Source organism: Cuculus canorus, chromosome Z (genome assembly GCF_017976375.1).
Source record: "Cuculus canorus isolate bCucCan1 chromosome Z, bCucCan1.pri, whole genome shotgun sequence".
Lineage (NCBI taxonomy): Eukaryota > Metazoa > Chordata > Aves > Cuculiformes > Cuculidae > Cuculus > Cuculus canorus.
This window is the reverse complement of record NC_071441.1, coordinates 47,473,191-47,489,613: the sequence shown is the minus strand read 5'-3', so window position 1 is coordinate 47,489,613 and position 16,423 is coordinate 47,473,191. Positions and strand designations below refer to the sequence as shown.

At 35.6% G+C, this 16,423-nt stretch overlaps 1 protein-coding gene across 1 annotated transcript in view; it reads right to left on the bottom strand.

Moving 5' to 3' along the window:
- Positions 1-16,010, bottom strand: part of SHOC1 (shortage in chiasmata 1) — a 50,186-nt gene extending 34,176 nt beyond the window's left edge. Inside the window, exons 1-7 of the mRNA XM_054054032.1 lie at positions 15,881-16,010; positions 11,126-11,316; positions 7,814-7,976; positions 5,876-5,978; positions 5,031-5,187; positions 3,599-3,706; positions 11-140 (exon numbers count right to left, since the gene is read on the bottom strand). Of these exons, the coding sequence (XP_053910007.1) occupies positions 11-140; positions 3,599-3,706; positions 5,031-5,187; positions 5,876-5,978; positions 7,814-7,976; positions 11,126-11,316; positions 15,881-15,945 (917 nt within the window). The 5' untranslated portion in view covers positions 15,946-16,010. The remainder of the gene's footprint in view (positions 1-10; positions 141-3,598; positions 3,707-5,030; positions 5,188-5,875; positions 5,979-7,813; positions 7,977-11,125; positions 11,317-15,880) is intronic.
- Positions 16,011-16,423: the final 413 nt, after the last annotated feature.

The following is a 16,423-nucleotide window of genomic DNA, read 5'->3' as shown; positions in this document are numbered from 1 at the left end:
TTTTTGTTACCTGTTATCAGAAAGAGGAAAAGGTTCTTCTTGAAGTTCTGGGCACAGAAAATGAACCCACAATCTTTGTTGTCTGCATGGAGGACTTAAAGGTACTTCCATTTCATCTTTCAGGTATGGAATGTATTTAGCTAGAAATTGCATAAAGCCCAACCCAAAACAAAAAAAAAGAAATCTAAATCACAAAGCTACTTGTGAATGAAACTCACACACACACTTAGGAATTTTACATTTGTGAAGTTTTAGATTAAAATACGTAACATTTTCATGGGACAATTCACTATTTAAGCACTAAAACCCAAATACTTCACATTTAATTTCCAGACAGTTTGAATATGATGAAGTGTAGATCACATTCCTTTACTCATTCTGTAATGTAGTTCTGGCTACGTGATCTTGCCATGTAAGATGATTTTTATGATAAAATCATCAGGTACCATGGCTAAGGTTTTGATATTAAGTGTTCACCCCTCTTGGCATTCTTACGTAATTCTCACATAAATTAAGTTAATTAGGTGGCAGAGAGACTTTAGACAATATTGAGATGGATGTAAAACTCAAACGAATGGGCTCAGGAACTTCAGAAAGAGACAGTCAGGATCTTAAAGACAAAATCACTCTTTCAATCAGAACTAGTACTCACTGTAATTTCTACAGATGACCTCTGAAATTAAATACAGCACCAGTTTGTTTTTTCTTAAAGGAGCACACAAGCAAACCCAGAGTGTTTGAAGTCTCCTGCAACTCACTTTTTTTTTTTTTTTTTTTGCCAATCACATTAAATAAGGACATTATAATAGATTATTACTTTTTATTTAACTCTAATAAGGAATCTGCAACTGCATTGATGGTGGCACCATTCCATAAAAATTGACAGTTTAAAAAATTGCCCTGGTATTCATCTCTCTGACATTCTTCTAATAATATTTCTTGTTAATCTTGACCAGAAAGTAGAGGTCACAAAACCCACAGTTACTTCTTGTTCTGTGAAAACTGACAGCCAGAAAAATTGTGAGTAAATAAGTGCCTCCATATGGAAAAACACTCGTAACAATTCCCTATTCATTCCAACAGGCAGCAAGCAGCTGCACTCCCAATACACACATTGTCCGGCCAACTGGCACATAGCAGGCTATGAATCAGCCACCTGCCCAACTGCCTGCAGCTGCTCCTTGTCTGACCCAAGAAGCAGATTGTAGGGCAGGAAGGATAAAGGACAGTGTTAGAAAGCCAGGGAACTGTAGTACATAATGTCAAATAAAAAAGGTAAATAAAAGCGGTTACAAAGAAACAGACGTGCAATCAGCAAAGTTCCTTTCACATTTACTGAGAACAAAAAGGGCTCAGTGATCTTCTGCTGTCAACTTCAGCTTACAGATCGGTTTCTGTGACAAGAAACAGATATAGCACTTTCGTTTGAAGTTTCCTTTTCCTTTGAGGAGTTGCTCTCTTGAACATAAAAAAATCCTGACATATATATAAAGAACAATGTTTTTTCTTTGAGCAATACTGTTGATATTTGTTCTTGTCTCGTTAGTTTTGCATTTGAGACTGGAACATTTGGACATGCTGCGCTAATTAAACTCTGCCTACGCTGAGGGTGTCATTTTGCTTCTCAGACCATTAATAACTGGATGAATGCTCTTGTTCCTCAACCCCTTTATCAATAAAAAATCTCCATATATAGCAGGGGGGGAAGGCAGACAATGCAATATTTGCAGAAAATGACATTAGTTTATGACTGTTTCTTCTCTGTGTTCAAGCAAACATATTTTACTTCCGGCCACTCATAAATAGCAAAACTAATCAGAAGAAGACTGTAGGGTATTTCTGCTGGAATTTGATGCCTGATAGAAGAACTTGCATTAACAAACAAAGTCTTAGCATGGCATGTACAAATCTGCAGAATTTTATTCTACAGCTCTGACTAATCCTAAAAAACACCTCAAATAACCATGAAAGCTATCTGTGCCACACTGATTGAATCTTGCCTGATTCAATAGCAGAGCTACGCCAACAAACCAGCAATAAAGATTAGTGCCATCACTTTGTTTTAAGGGGTTCAAGACGGTTTCACCACTCATCTACTCCAGAAGAGCGGACAATATCCTAGATTAGATGCCATCTACTTGTTATTACTCTGCACAGGAGGACGGTCTGAAACTGGTCAGATCTACTGCACCTAAGGTCCTCCTGCTTATCATAAGCTTTAGAGGTAAAGAGCTGTCTGGTTGCTCACTAGATTTTGATTAGATTTAATCGTACAGGGCAATTATCTCCAGAAGGAAACCAAGTTTAACTTTGTCTTGGTGGGTGAATATGTGATGAGTTTGCCTTAAGCTCTTATATCAGACACTTTGAGCTGATACAATTGCTGCCATCAAAAGTCCAACACAAAACAGTATCAGGAGTGTGATTCTGTTAGCCCAAAGGGGACAGCCATAAGTCCAGTTTAAATCATACTGAAACTAAGACAAGAAGAGAGGTTTTGGTGTGGAGAAAACTGGAAACTTCTCAAGGACTTTAATAGATCCAGTATGGAAACTATGAAGTGAACATGCACTGGAGGAAATACTGACCCTGTCTAGTGCAATAATGATTAGACTTTTTCCAAGACAGAATATATATCAGGATGAGAGGTATGTGTTTGTTTAAGTATTGCCACTCTGCCCAGATCACATCCATTTGTAAATGTCACTCTTTGTGCAGGCTTTTTTTGCATGAAATTAAAGGTGCACAATGTCATGAGCACAGCAATTGTTCTGCTTCTCTTAATCAGCCAACACAAAGCTGTGAAAACAGTAAGGCTGGCAAGAATATCCATTATTTTGAGATATTACACCTGGGAACCGAAGAACTTTTAACAGGGGTTGGATAATTGGCCTGAACAGTCAGACACCAAACCTCTCTGGCATTGGTATGTGGTGCAACCAGCATGCCTGACTCCAAGCTGTTGAAGGTGGGTACATTTGAAGGATTTCCTGTTGCCAGTGTAGGGGAGACAGGATTAAGTACACTTCAGCAAATATTCAGTAATTTCTGTTCATTTCTGTGGAAAACAGCTCTGGTGACTACATGACTTAATTTCTTGATCACACAGCGTTACTGGGGCGCTTTACAAACCAAAATGTCTGCAGAGGAGGTTTGAACCTCTGAAAGCTATAAAATTGGTACTTCTCCCTCAACTGTCCTCTATTACCCTTGTTCAAAAGCATTTATGGAAGAATTCAACAAACGTTAAACTGTGCTCTTTGATGCCACAACCTGCCTTAACTTTCCTCTGCCCTCTCTGTGCAGATAAATTGTTAAATAAAAAACATCTAAAAAGCTAATAAAGTGCAAAAGATATAGACAGCACTTGCAGACAGAAGCAACATGAAGAAATTGTAAAGTTTAGCTTTTAAAACTCTTGAAAAGAGTATGGCACTTCCACCTGTTTATGTTGCAGCTACAAAACAGTAGATTAAACAAAGCAGATGTTCTTATCTTTTATCAAATGGGACACGAACTCCCAAGAACAGAATATGGAGGCAATCACTTGAAGAATTTATTTTAAATATCACCTCTCGGTTTATGTGGATCTTCCTACCTGACTCACAGAATTCCAATGTACTTCCTCTGTCACTGGAGCAAACTTCTTGTGGTGTGGGACAGTAGTCAGAAATTTCTATTTTGTATGTAATTTCTGCTTTGACATCTGAAAACAGATTTTAAAAGGTGCCATAAATGAACCATTTCTTCCTTTTTCTTGTCAGAGCAGTTTTTTAATAATACTCCCTTTATTGAATCTCCGTAATATCTTGTTATGAAAAATTACAGTTATGATTCGTAACCCCAAATGCAGTAGCTGATCAGAGCAGTGCTCAGTCTCATCTCTTAGAGGTGCTGGAAAATAAAATGCAATATAGCATAGTCACTACTTGAACTATTTAAAATTCTTATGACTACAGCGACATGATTTCCAGAACAAGTAGGCAGCTTAAATGCAGCTTACCAGGACTTTGTGTATGGAGACTCTTTTGTTACTAAAAAGGACTAAAATGGAACAAAAAAGCATAGGTTGGTGTCTACGTACAAAACCCTCAAACTTCTGGAGTGGAGGATGGGTCATTCACCTCAGAAGGTGGTATGTAGATTGTGATGTTCTAAATGTATCAGAGAAATGCATGTGAAACTGCGTTAGTCAAATATACACTTTTAAAGAGTTTGTTCCTATTTTCCATAAGAGACTGGATTACTCCAAACCGCTGCCCCATCAGAATTCAGCACACACTCTTTACACTCAGAAACATGAACCTTGCTTCTTTGAGCTGCTCTGCGTCCATCAAATAAGCGTTTTTCCTCTCTTGTTTAACATAAACATTACAAACTGGCTTTTTAAAATAAAAATAAAGAAATCTAAGGCACTGTCTTTTTTTTTCAGCTACACAAAGTAATGTCAGATATATCAACCCAATATCCTATAACTGTTAATAAAGTTGCAATTATCTGTAGCATAAAAGCACTACATAACATTCCCTAAATTCCTTTAAAGAAATTGCCACTCTCATTTAGAAAATTTCTGCTACTGATGAAAATACTTAACTCTTTTTTTTCTGGATATTTGCTTTTGTGTTTGCAATTACAATACAATACAAGCAACTTCTACTGTGTGACTGAACTATATATAATCCTCTTAAGGATATCTCTGACAGTATATTTAATTACAGGTAAGAAAACATAACTCTGAATTATTATATTCATGTAGACTGGATATAATGAATCTTGTTTCCAAGATTACAACAAAACCATGGATTGAATCAAGTGGCAAATAGTTTACTTCCCCTTGGCTACTTGAGGAGACATCTCTAATACTCAGAAAACTGGGTACAGCACAGGTTGTAGTCTGATACAGAGAAATTCTCATTTGATAGGCTGCGATATAATTCATAAGTGAACTGAATATAAAAGAACTAGATTGTGTTAAACGCATGCAAACGGAATGAAAATCAAGTTAAGCATTTACGAAAACCAACCCTCACCTTCTTTGATCAATTCTTTCCACATGTCTTCATCAGCCACAGTTTCTGGAGCTACATTTAACAACTCTTTCAGCTCCAAGTATGATGGAATATTAACAGAATCTGATCTGTCATTGCTGGGATGGCAGAATTCTAACTGAAGAGGCAATGTCAAATACTGAAAAATATTAAACGCAACAGAATGTTAACTGAATTTCTTTTGATGTTACTGTACAGCCAAAGCTTTCTCAAAATCTTGAAAAAGCTTAATTCTAAACCAATTTAAGGAATTCTAAGAATGAAGTTGTATGACATTTACATACCATACACAAAGCTTTGCTCAATACAGAGGAAAAAATAGTGTTACAGTATTTCAAACTGAGTCAGTGGATTCTGAAGAGAGGATCTAAACTTACCATTTCCAATAAGTATTATTTCATTGAAAGTTTTTTTTAGAATTTTGAAAAAAGGAGCAAAAAATAGATCTGACTTCTTTTAAAAAAAGAAGCCAAACTGGCTCCTCAAATCGCAGAACATGAGTTGGAACTTTCCCTTTCCCATGCACACGTCATGTGTGCTTCCTGTTCTGGTTCATTTTTGTTCTTAGTGTAGCAGCACCTACATAAAACTGCCGACACATCAGAACCCAGGAGAAACAGCTGATCAAAGTGAACATTCTGAACAACAGCATCCAAGAAGTAAACAAACACAAATAATACCAGTGTTTTCTAATCTGGTAAATACGAAGTCTACAAATACTGGAGAAGAATGAAAGGAATTCAGTAAAATGACTTGCAGATGAACTAACACGCAGAATACAAAAGCATCACCAATATAATAATTAATAAGAAATGACATGATGATACCTCTTCATCTTTTAAAGATGCAGTACAGAAGTTCTCTTTAATCTCCTGTAATTCCTTTCCACTCTCTTGCATATGCATATCATTTTGGAAAATCAAACATTCCCTTTAAAAGATTATAAAATAATGCAAATTACTTCTTTGTATCAGTTCGTATCTAAGAATGAAAGTCTTAGCAGTAGCTTTGATACCAAATGTATGTAGCAGAAGCTATTTTTGCTAAATCCATGGTTTTCTAAGAAAGCGATTCCAAGGCATGCTGTACGAATCTGTGTAATTAACTGAAGTTATTTTTCAATAAACAGTATACTACATGCGGAGTAAAATAACTTTATATGGCACCTTCCTTAAAAAAGTTACAGACACCCCCTGCCCAATACTAAGATTGTTTATCATCTCAACACGTAAATCCTGTCATGTAAAAATGCATTCTGCAAAACTGCAGACCTAATTTTCTTCTGATGTCAAGTTTTACTGCTCTATACAAAATTTCTGTAATCTATAACATTGACATTATTTATTTTTTGTCACCTTTCATTTCTGTTTCCAGGAATCATTCAGCACCAAAGATAGCAGAACGTGCTCACTATTAATTAAAACAAACCAACAAACTTCTAAAATACCAAGAAGCAAAACTCAGCAGTGAAGCTACCACTTTCCTTGTAAAACAACGGATACAAAGGAGAACAGGGGTGAGGATTTTTAAAGCAGAAAGTAAACCTTGCATGAGGCTTGCCCCCCATGGCCATTACAGGCACTAAATCTATAATAATTTTTAGGGGAGTAGCTTCCTCATCGGTCTGCGACACTGCTGTTTTCCTGGAGGAATACCTTAGGCTGAAAAGTACAAATTGCTCCATGCCTAACCTTGAGATGGTCACTGAATTTTTTCTTAAGTAGAAGTCTGTCTAATTGTATCTCTTTGTCTAAATGCATCTCCACCTGTGCTCTACCTTGAAAAGGACTCCCACCTTGAATAGGCTGGTGGCTTTGCAAGTAAACTGCAAATCAGCAGGTCAGAGCTCTCTCTGCAAGGGTTCACACTAGCATTTTTGTCTCCTATGACTGGTATTTCGCACAATCATTGCAGAATTTGGATCATGTTCTCTTTGACGGGTATTTACAGTACTCACAGGTAGTCATATCCGAGACTTACAGTGAGATCATGGCTTGTATTTGAAAACACAGGCACACAACCCCAACATAGGTGCAGTTAAACCAGTTAAAATCTGCTTGGCCTTGCTTGTGAATCATGCAACCCTATCAAGTGCAAAGGAAGCTATACAAGTCATCCAGACATGAATAGACCAGGGCAAAATTTAGCCAGACTTCATGAATGTGTGTATACAGACGAATGTATTTACAAAAATGCTAGGCACATACTGAATATACCTTATACCTGTTCCAATGTACTAGTTTGTTCAAATTATTGACATAATTCAGTCAAACTTTATCAACCTAGCAATAGGAAAATGGGCAAAAATGTAAGAATAATTAATATCTTAACCTGAAGAAGCAGAGTGCAGCAGTGTCAGGGCATGGATTTACTAACTGTATGACTGAGAGGAATGAAAGAACATGGAAGCATATGTAAAATCCTGGTCTGCTAAATTTAGTAGCATTTACTGATGGGGAATCAGTTCGTCTGAGGGAGGGCCAGGTTCCTTAAGTATTGGCATTTTTTCAGTCTTCCAAAACTAAAATTTTGAGCACATTTCACACCTACAGAATGTAAAAAAAGGACTTAATTTCATTTTCCCAATTTTCTTAAATAATGCATATAAATTTTATCCTACTCATTTTTCTATAATTAAGAAGAAAAGCTGAACTCTTTACCTGTTGCAAATATAAATTAAAAAGTTAACATACAACGAAAGATGTTAGTGGCATTACACACAGCTTACTATTTAAGTTTAACACTATAAAAAAGATTGTAGAGACCTGAAAATGTTCTCTTCGGTTAAATTCTGTTCTTCATAATCCAAAAGGGGATCTTTCACTAAAAAAAGCTGTAGTCTGCTCAGAAGTACAGATGAAGTAGGCAGTTTTTTACGAAAATTTTCAAGATTGTCAATAAAAACAAGTTCCTCTTCCATACATAAATCTGAGTAAAAATAATAAAAAAAGTATTAACAGATAATATAAATGTAATAAGAATTATCAGAATAATAAGAATTCTTAAGCAATTGTTGGAACGCTGTAAATGTCAGCAAACCAATAACTACTTTTTACTTCACATATTTTAGGGTTTTCAAGTTTAGACTTCCAATGATTCACATAATAAGTTATGGTTTTGGGGGTTTTTTTGTCCCATATAACACCTGTTAAAAAGAAAAGGTATTTTCCATTCTTTCCCTTTTTTGAATTGTAAAGTACTACAAATGAACTTCTGAGGTAGGTTTGGCTGAGAAACTTAGTCCAGTGCAATTTTCAATGTAGAAATATGGCAGTCTGTCTATACACATCTAAACCTCTAATTCTGAAGCAACAAAGAATTTATTTGCAACATGAACAGACCAAAAAATAGCTTACAACTTCTTACAATTTCAAGAAGATGACATTATAGACATAAAAGTCTTTTGAATTTAGACTGCTACTCCCCATGAGACAGAATTAACCCAATAACCATATCTTTATTTGATGCAATCTGCCATATTTACAATATAACACACATAGATACTATACATACATAATGCATATGGAATGAAAAATGGAGCTCTCTGTTGTTCTTACTTATTGTTTACCAACAGGCACACCTCATTCCCACATCCCCCTTCCACATGGATATCTCCTTATCTGTAATAAGCCTCCTTTCCTACTGTCTGGAAATGATAGATACTGATTATGTTCCCCCCAAACAGTTTTATTCTGTCAACACAAACAGATCCCCATACAGAAACCTATCAACCAAAAAATAAATGCATTGTTATAAAACACCTCTGCATAATGAAACGAACAGTTCAGGAGAGGCTACTTGAGCTTCTAGTAGCCTAAAAAGCTTAAAATCTCTCCAATAAACAAATTTTACATCTTTTCTGATACAATTGCTCATACTTTATCAATCAGTGAGCAAACATTCAGTTTACGTTTGAATGGGGGTTTCACTGCCAGTGCTATCATGTGCTAGTGCAAAGTTAGTGCTCTTCAGCTTAATGGTACAAAGATGGTTGTCATTCCACTGCGAACTCTTTCTCATAACAGACACATGCAAAACAGAATTATATATTAATATATTATAATTATAATATTAACAGCACCCTAAATATTGAGAATTTGTTTATAATCTAATATAAATCTAATGTAATTGCAAAGAAGACTGGAACTCTACAGTTACTGACTGAACTGAAGCAAATTTTTAGCCCTTCCACTCAATGTGCTTCATATGTCACAATTATTAACTTGCTTAATGTCTCCCACTGTGATGGGATAATATACTAGTTACATTTTAAATCTGTGCATAACCGATTACACTAAACTTCACAACCATTTGAATTTTTTTTTGCTTTAAACAAGAACCTTTAAATACTCTAGCACTTAGCATTATATGCATTTTTCCTTATGCTAATCCTCAAAAAGTGAAATGACTGAAGAAATTGATTTTGTTCTCTGGAAGGAAGAAAAGCGTTACATTCACAGAAACAACCATGGAACATTTTAATATGCAGAAGCCGCTAGAAAAAAACCTCCTGCAGCAATAAAACAAGCTATTTAGAATTCAAACATAACTTCCTCTAACAGAAAAACACATTTTAAATGATGACTTCAAATCCTGTATCATGTTGTTCTTTCTCTTTTTTTAATACAGGTTAGATAATTATGTGGTATCACCCATAATATTCCACTTGCAGTAATTTTTATCTATCACTAGATTTCCATGTTTTTGCACTCAGTATGTATCTTCCTGCCTTTAGCGAAACCTTATCAGTTGTGTGCTGCTAGCATACTAGCTGGCATTAATTAGCAGGTTCTCAATGACACAAACCAGCATGCAAGCCTTTCGTAACAGAAGCTTTTAAAATTGCTAGACTTAATACTTCACTTTAAAGCCAACAGATTGTTGCTAACATTTGCTTCTTTAACCTAAACAGAAAGTGAGAAAAAGGATCGCCAATGACACATCAGTTACATGGAAAGATAGTTATTGATCTTCTAAATCAACAGACTGGTCACCAGAGTAGTGCATAATTTAATGTTCCCCCCTACAAAAAGAAATCCAGTCTCTTTAGCTTGCCTATTTATGTTTGTTTAAGCACAATAATAATCTGTAACTTCAAAAAAATAAAATGCATTATGAAATTCATACTTTTTTTTTCAAAGTCTTTTGTCCATGGAAATTTACCCCTCTTGTTTATTTCTACAAAAGCAATAGCTGAGATATGAGAAAGCATCAGAATTACTTTTATTATCTTTGTAAGCACACATCATAGAGAGCTTTATTAATTATTGAAACCTTCCGCCAAATGGCAAAAAAAATCCCAAACTCAAACCAGGTAATTGCTTAATCAGATGAATTAAGATTACTGCCTTTCAATTATTAACTATAATACACTTGAATTGATAATACTGTGTTCCTAGTAAAAGTTGTCTTCCACAATATTGTTACAAGAACCACACCCCTCCTTTGCATGACTGTGCAAAAAAGCTCTTAGTAAATAATTGCACTACTTCTACTTTCTAAAGTAACAGAATGGACAGGTAGAAAAAAACCCCAAGAGTACATAATAATAAATCGTAATGCAGTTGAATCAAAGACTTCTCAACATTTTGCTTTCTGTGACCAGAATCCATTATATTCACCAGGGTGCTACTAATTATAAAAATTCAGAAATCGCATAGGACATCTGCCCAACTTTAAATCTGTTCATCCCAGCCACACAGCAGAAACTGCTTATTTCTCTTCCTCCTTGACATGGTAAAAGAACATTCCTTAGTACATAATTTTATTGAGGTACAAGGTATTGTTAGCATTTTGATCAATGCCTGATAAGATCTACTTCCTGTAAAATTCTTGTCACCTTCTGCCACACATTTGATCAGCCTACAACTTCTTTTGGCTTGCAACTATCTTGAACGGTTAAAACAACCCCTGTTTCTCCAGGGAATAAATATCTCTTTAATGGTTATAGCTTTTGCAATTGCAAAGGCTGTGACCACTCAAATGATCTCTTCAGTCATGGGTCATGCACAAAAAATCGCAGAAGTTGACAAGCTAACTCTATAATAAGTTAGAAAACAGTGAATCAAATGCTTTACCTTGCCATTGTTCTTTAAATTCAGTGGCGCAGTGAGTCTTCAAATAATTTTCTTGGGTGGGTTCTTCCTTAAAAACAATTTCCTTAAGCAAAAAAGGTTCTTCTGTGTCAGTCTGAGAGCAGGGATTTGAACTTGGGATAACTTCTGCTAATTCATTACTAACATGGAACTCTACAGAAGAAATAGGTTTCCTAAAAAGGAGGAAAAAAATCCAATATATAAGCTTTAATTAAAGCCCTGTCATAGACTCTTCAGTGAATCAATGGGTCTCAAAAGGTAATCTTAAGAACTTTGATATGACTGTATTTACTGAGGAAGATCAGATATTACAGAGTTGTTATCACTGTACACTAGATCCACTGTCAAACAAGATGTTTAATTCTTCAAGAAAAAGCTTCTAAGTTTACCACCAGCATTAAGTTGAACAAAGGACAATGGCTGGAAAAATCATCAAGCCTTTTGATGTCATAACATTTATGACAAAAATTTGCTGCTCGGTTAAGTGTAGAGCTGTGTTTCAAAAACAGAGCAGAAACTGCAAGTGCAGCCGTAACTGCAACCGGGAAAAGACAGGACAAACGAAAAAACCAAAACTATTTCATTTTCCTGTCACTTTTCATACTAATCTCAATACTACTATTATTTGTCAGGAAAAAAACTGCTTGCCAAAAAAAACAGCCAAATCATTTGAGTACAGAAAAAAAATCATGTTCCTCAGCTAATTATGCATCTGGACAAAATATTTGTAACTGTTGATTAAAATGTGGTCTTGTTAATGGTATGTTATCCATGTAAATTGATTGGAACAATAAACTGACTCTGATGAGCTTTGACATTTCTGAAGAACTCAAATTTTCTGCTAATTTATACTTATTGAACTTAATAGCCTAATTTTAGGCACTGATTTCTCAACTATGCATCCTATTAATTTATTAAGTTTTTAAAATAATCCTTTGTATTATGCAACCTTGCTATCTGCTAGCCACCTGGAGGTCAGACTCATAAATGGAATCAGTATACAAGTACACCTCTGAATTTCAGCATAGACCATGATTCAGCAGCAACAGGGGGGATCTCTATTACACATCTTTTAAAAAATCACCTTTTTACAATGCAGTATGGATCAAAAGCTAATTCTGAAAATACAAGTACTATAGTTCACAAGCAATAACTATGCAGTATTGATGATAATTAGTGTCCAGACTTTGAGATGGCATAAGCCTTTGACGATCCATGAACCTTATAATACTGTGCCAACTTACACATGGGCCAACCTCACTAAAATCAATGAGTTTCCCTACAGTTTTACAGACAGATCATCAAGTAAAACTTTCAACCATGTCTTTGAAATATGGAGTTGAGTCCCATCACCAAAAGCAGCCTGGCAATTAAGTTCGTGTACTGAAGCTAGCAAGGAGTTTTATTCACTTAAGTCATTTGGCAGTTTATCTTCTGTATCTCCTTTCCTCCCAGGGGTCATCTCTCTCACAAACTCATCCTTCCCTCTTAAATCTAACTCCTTGCTCCTTATTTCCCAGTCTCACTCCAATTAATTTTTCACTGGCACACAGACTAAATATATTTCAAACTACACTAACTGAAATAATCTCAGTTTTTCTGTAACTGGAATCTTGGACATGCACTGCTTTCCTGAAATTTATCTAGGTATTACGACTACAGTGCTAAAGCAACAGAAAAAAGCATATTAAATGCTCTTAGGCCTAATCAAACTTCCTCATTCTTGGCATTTCATATCCCTTGAGATGCAAGCTAATTGATTTTTGAATTGCTCACTGTTATCTAAAATGCACTGTGTCTTTATAATAACTTCTTCACGTATGTTTCTTTCCGTTATTGCTATTAGTCTAGACAATGTTTTAGGTATCTTTGCATGGGTTCTGCAGCATCCTCATCACATTTAATGCCCTCTGAAGATGCAAAAGTGATTACATTACATACGATCTTATATTTTTTTGAATACGCAGAACATAGTTTCAATTGTTCTTCAGTGCAGCTTTCAACATTAATCTAAGCCTATAGTTCAAGCTCCTTATGAGGCAAAATAATTCCAGACGCAATTCATTTTGTAATTACTTTTTTTGTCATAAAATCTCAAAAATCTATATAGTTTTCTTTAAAAGTGATGGTGCACTGGCTACATTGATAGATGCTGGACTGAATTAAAACCTGAAAATATAACCAAATGCTTCCGGTTCACAGGATCACAGAATCACAAAATGGTTGAGATGGCGAGGCACCTCTGGAGGTTATCCAGTCCATTTCCAGGGAAGTTATTAAAACGCATATCCAAAACAACATTGGCAGGTTGGTTTTCACAACCTGAACAAGTAAATAATTTAGTTTAACTTTGACTTTGCTATTTCTATGGCATAATAAAATGTCTTCATCTGTGCAAAGCAGTTCTTTGCTTCAATATTTTTCTTTCTTTTTTATGTTTCCATTCTTTTAAGTTCAGCAGGTAAAATTAGACCAGCTTTCACATAACGCGCCTTCATTCTAGCTCATGCAATAAGGGACAGTTAGGGCTTCAGATCCAAGCTTTCAAAAGTACTCAGACATTTCTTCACTTAGTAATGCAGGCCTGAGGATGAACTGCAAAGGAGGGCCTATACAGCTACAAGTTAGCCGCTTCAACATCTGTTAGTCTGATGAAGACGTCAGAGACATGAAATGATAGCAGGAGAGTGGCTGTTAGCCTATAGATTGTATTTTCCATCAACCCAATAAAAGAACACAAGCATCACAAGGAAGCCCACTCAATTATCCTACAAAGCCTTATAAAATATTTATCTCACTATTGTATTCAGAAGGCAAAGACAAGTACTATGGACCCAATAGACCAAACCTGAGAACATTGCACAGTTATTTGTTGCTTTTTCTCTTTCAGCAAAGAAAAGGGGAAGTTGTATTAAAAAACCCTATCAAAATAATGTTGAAAGTTACAAAGGAAGTCACTGAAATGTCAGGAATCTTTTAACTGGAGTTTGAGCCTGTTTAAAAATTGACACTAAGTTTTGTCCTGCTGGGTGGAAAAGCTGGGATCATAATTTTTTTTTTTTTCAAATATTCTGCTTAACTGAGTAATGCAAATTGTTCAATGCTACTATCTTCTCTACTAAGCGTATGGCTGTAGGCCATTAAACAAAATCCAGTTGAACACAAATAAACTATCTTGGATATTTCTAATAACACTGTGAAAAAAACCAGAAAATGAACTCACCAACATTCACAACATTCCCATGAAAACGGTGACATTATAGTCTGCATTCTCTGAACAAAAGGAAGATACTCATGCTGGCTACCTATCTAAGACATCGAACTGCTAGTCTTTCAAAGAATTTGGCATTTTCCATGCCAAAGCACTAGTACTCTCTAAACCACTTCAGTTAATGAGCACACAAACTCTTTAGGTCTTCCAGAAAATAAGAGGAGTAAGTGGAGAACTGCAGATTTTGGGTTCAAATGACTTGCCCAAAATTATAGCAAATTCTCCAGGTAGCATTCGAATTCCTTAATCAAGCTCCAGAAACTACATAATACTAGGAAAACACCGCCTCTCCAGAGTCTATTATGATTATTAGCTACCGATCGATGAATTTACACAGAATAACGTCAAGAGAGTTAACTGTCCTTTTAAATTAAGATTTTTTTTTTCTAGAAACCCTCCCATTATGTGCTTTTTATTCTGGTTTTCTTCTCCTGCAGTAACTATTTTTGAAGAGCTATGCACTTCCTTTTCATGCAGTATCGCTTCCAGAGAAGCAGCACCTTGCCTTTGCTCCAACAGAGGCCAAATTTCATAGCCAGACACATCACTCTCTGCACAGGACTGATCCACTCTATAAGCACGATCATTTCTGTACAATGAATGAGCAGAGGGTTATGCAAAAAAAATAGTGCACAGCAATGCAATTAAAGTCTGCATCACCATGAAATCACACAAGACTGTCACTCTAAGGTACTGGCAAACCTGGTGCTGGCATTTTCAGTAAAACATTACTTCATTCTCTAACCACAAATTTCCTTCTCAACTATTTTTCCGAGCATATTTTAAGGTAATATAGATTTTAGACTGGCCTGTTAGAGCACAAATGTAATTTCCCTATTTCTATCATTCCAATGACTGCTTGAGAGCAGAAATATACGCAATTTACTAGTTTCACAGTACCGTAATTTTCTTTCATAGCTTACATATGCTGTAAAGGCTGTGTTGGAAACCTGGTTTTAAAATGAACTCTATTTCAGAGTTCATTTGATACATTTTGACTTTTTATATATAATTATAAAATAAACCCACCCATCTTCATTTGCTCTAATGCAACTGTGACTTTTATACTTGCCTTTTGCACTTTTTTCTGAGATTTATAAATACCTTTCTTCAAATAGCTTCATCTACAGCTGCAAGACATAACTGACTTAAGAGACGGAGCAGGGAAAAAGGTTTATTTTCATGTTCATGTGTGGATTTCAGAGACATTCTCCAGTGTCATAAATAGGTGACACAACCATTACAAAAACGAGATAAGGAAGCGGAGAACTCCATAAAACGCAATACTACTTTTAGTGAAAAAAAACATCTTGAAGCTGACTGCTACAGTGTGCAGCTCAGCACATGTGCAGTTGCTACTGTCAGAAAAAATTTCCATATTCTATTATCATCATTGGTTTGTGATTCACAAAGTACCTGAATGGTATCACAGGAATCATGTATGTTTTTAAGACAAGTTTACTCACTTTTCCAGGAAATCCTCAAGAGATAAACTTGTCTTCCATTGGTCCAATACTGAAATATCAATCATGTTCTGTGTTGAAGTAACTGGAATAAAAAGAGAGAAAAAGAACCACACAGAAAAAATTTCAAAGTACCTCTTAATTCTATGTATTGATCAAACCTCTGCAGGGGCTAACTAAACTTTACATAGGATGCACGTAAGAAACGATGCTTTTGGTTTCCACTAGCAATAGCATAGCAAACACACCAGAAAGATAAAAATACTTTTATGTGTATGTTCACCCCTCTATGCTTGGAAATCCCCAGTTTTTCTCCATCTCAAAACCTCAGTGTAATCCTTCAAACTTCTCAGATTTAGTATTTCACTTATCTGTGATCACTGCTTTTCTTCTGTAACCACATGCCCAGACAGAAAGATTTCCTACAGACAGAAAGAGCTCTCTACATACTAATGTTTGTCACTCTCATTTATGGTGCTGTGCACAAATAAATATCCATTACCCATTTGTTTCTACATAGGCAGTGAACATACTCTACCTTCAAGA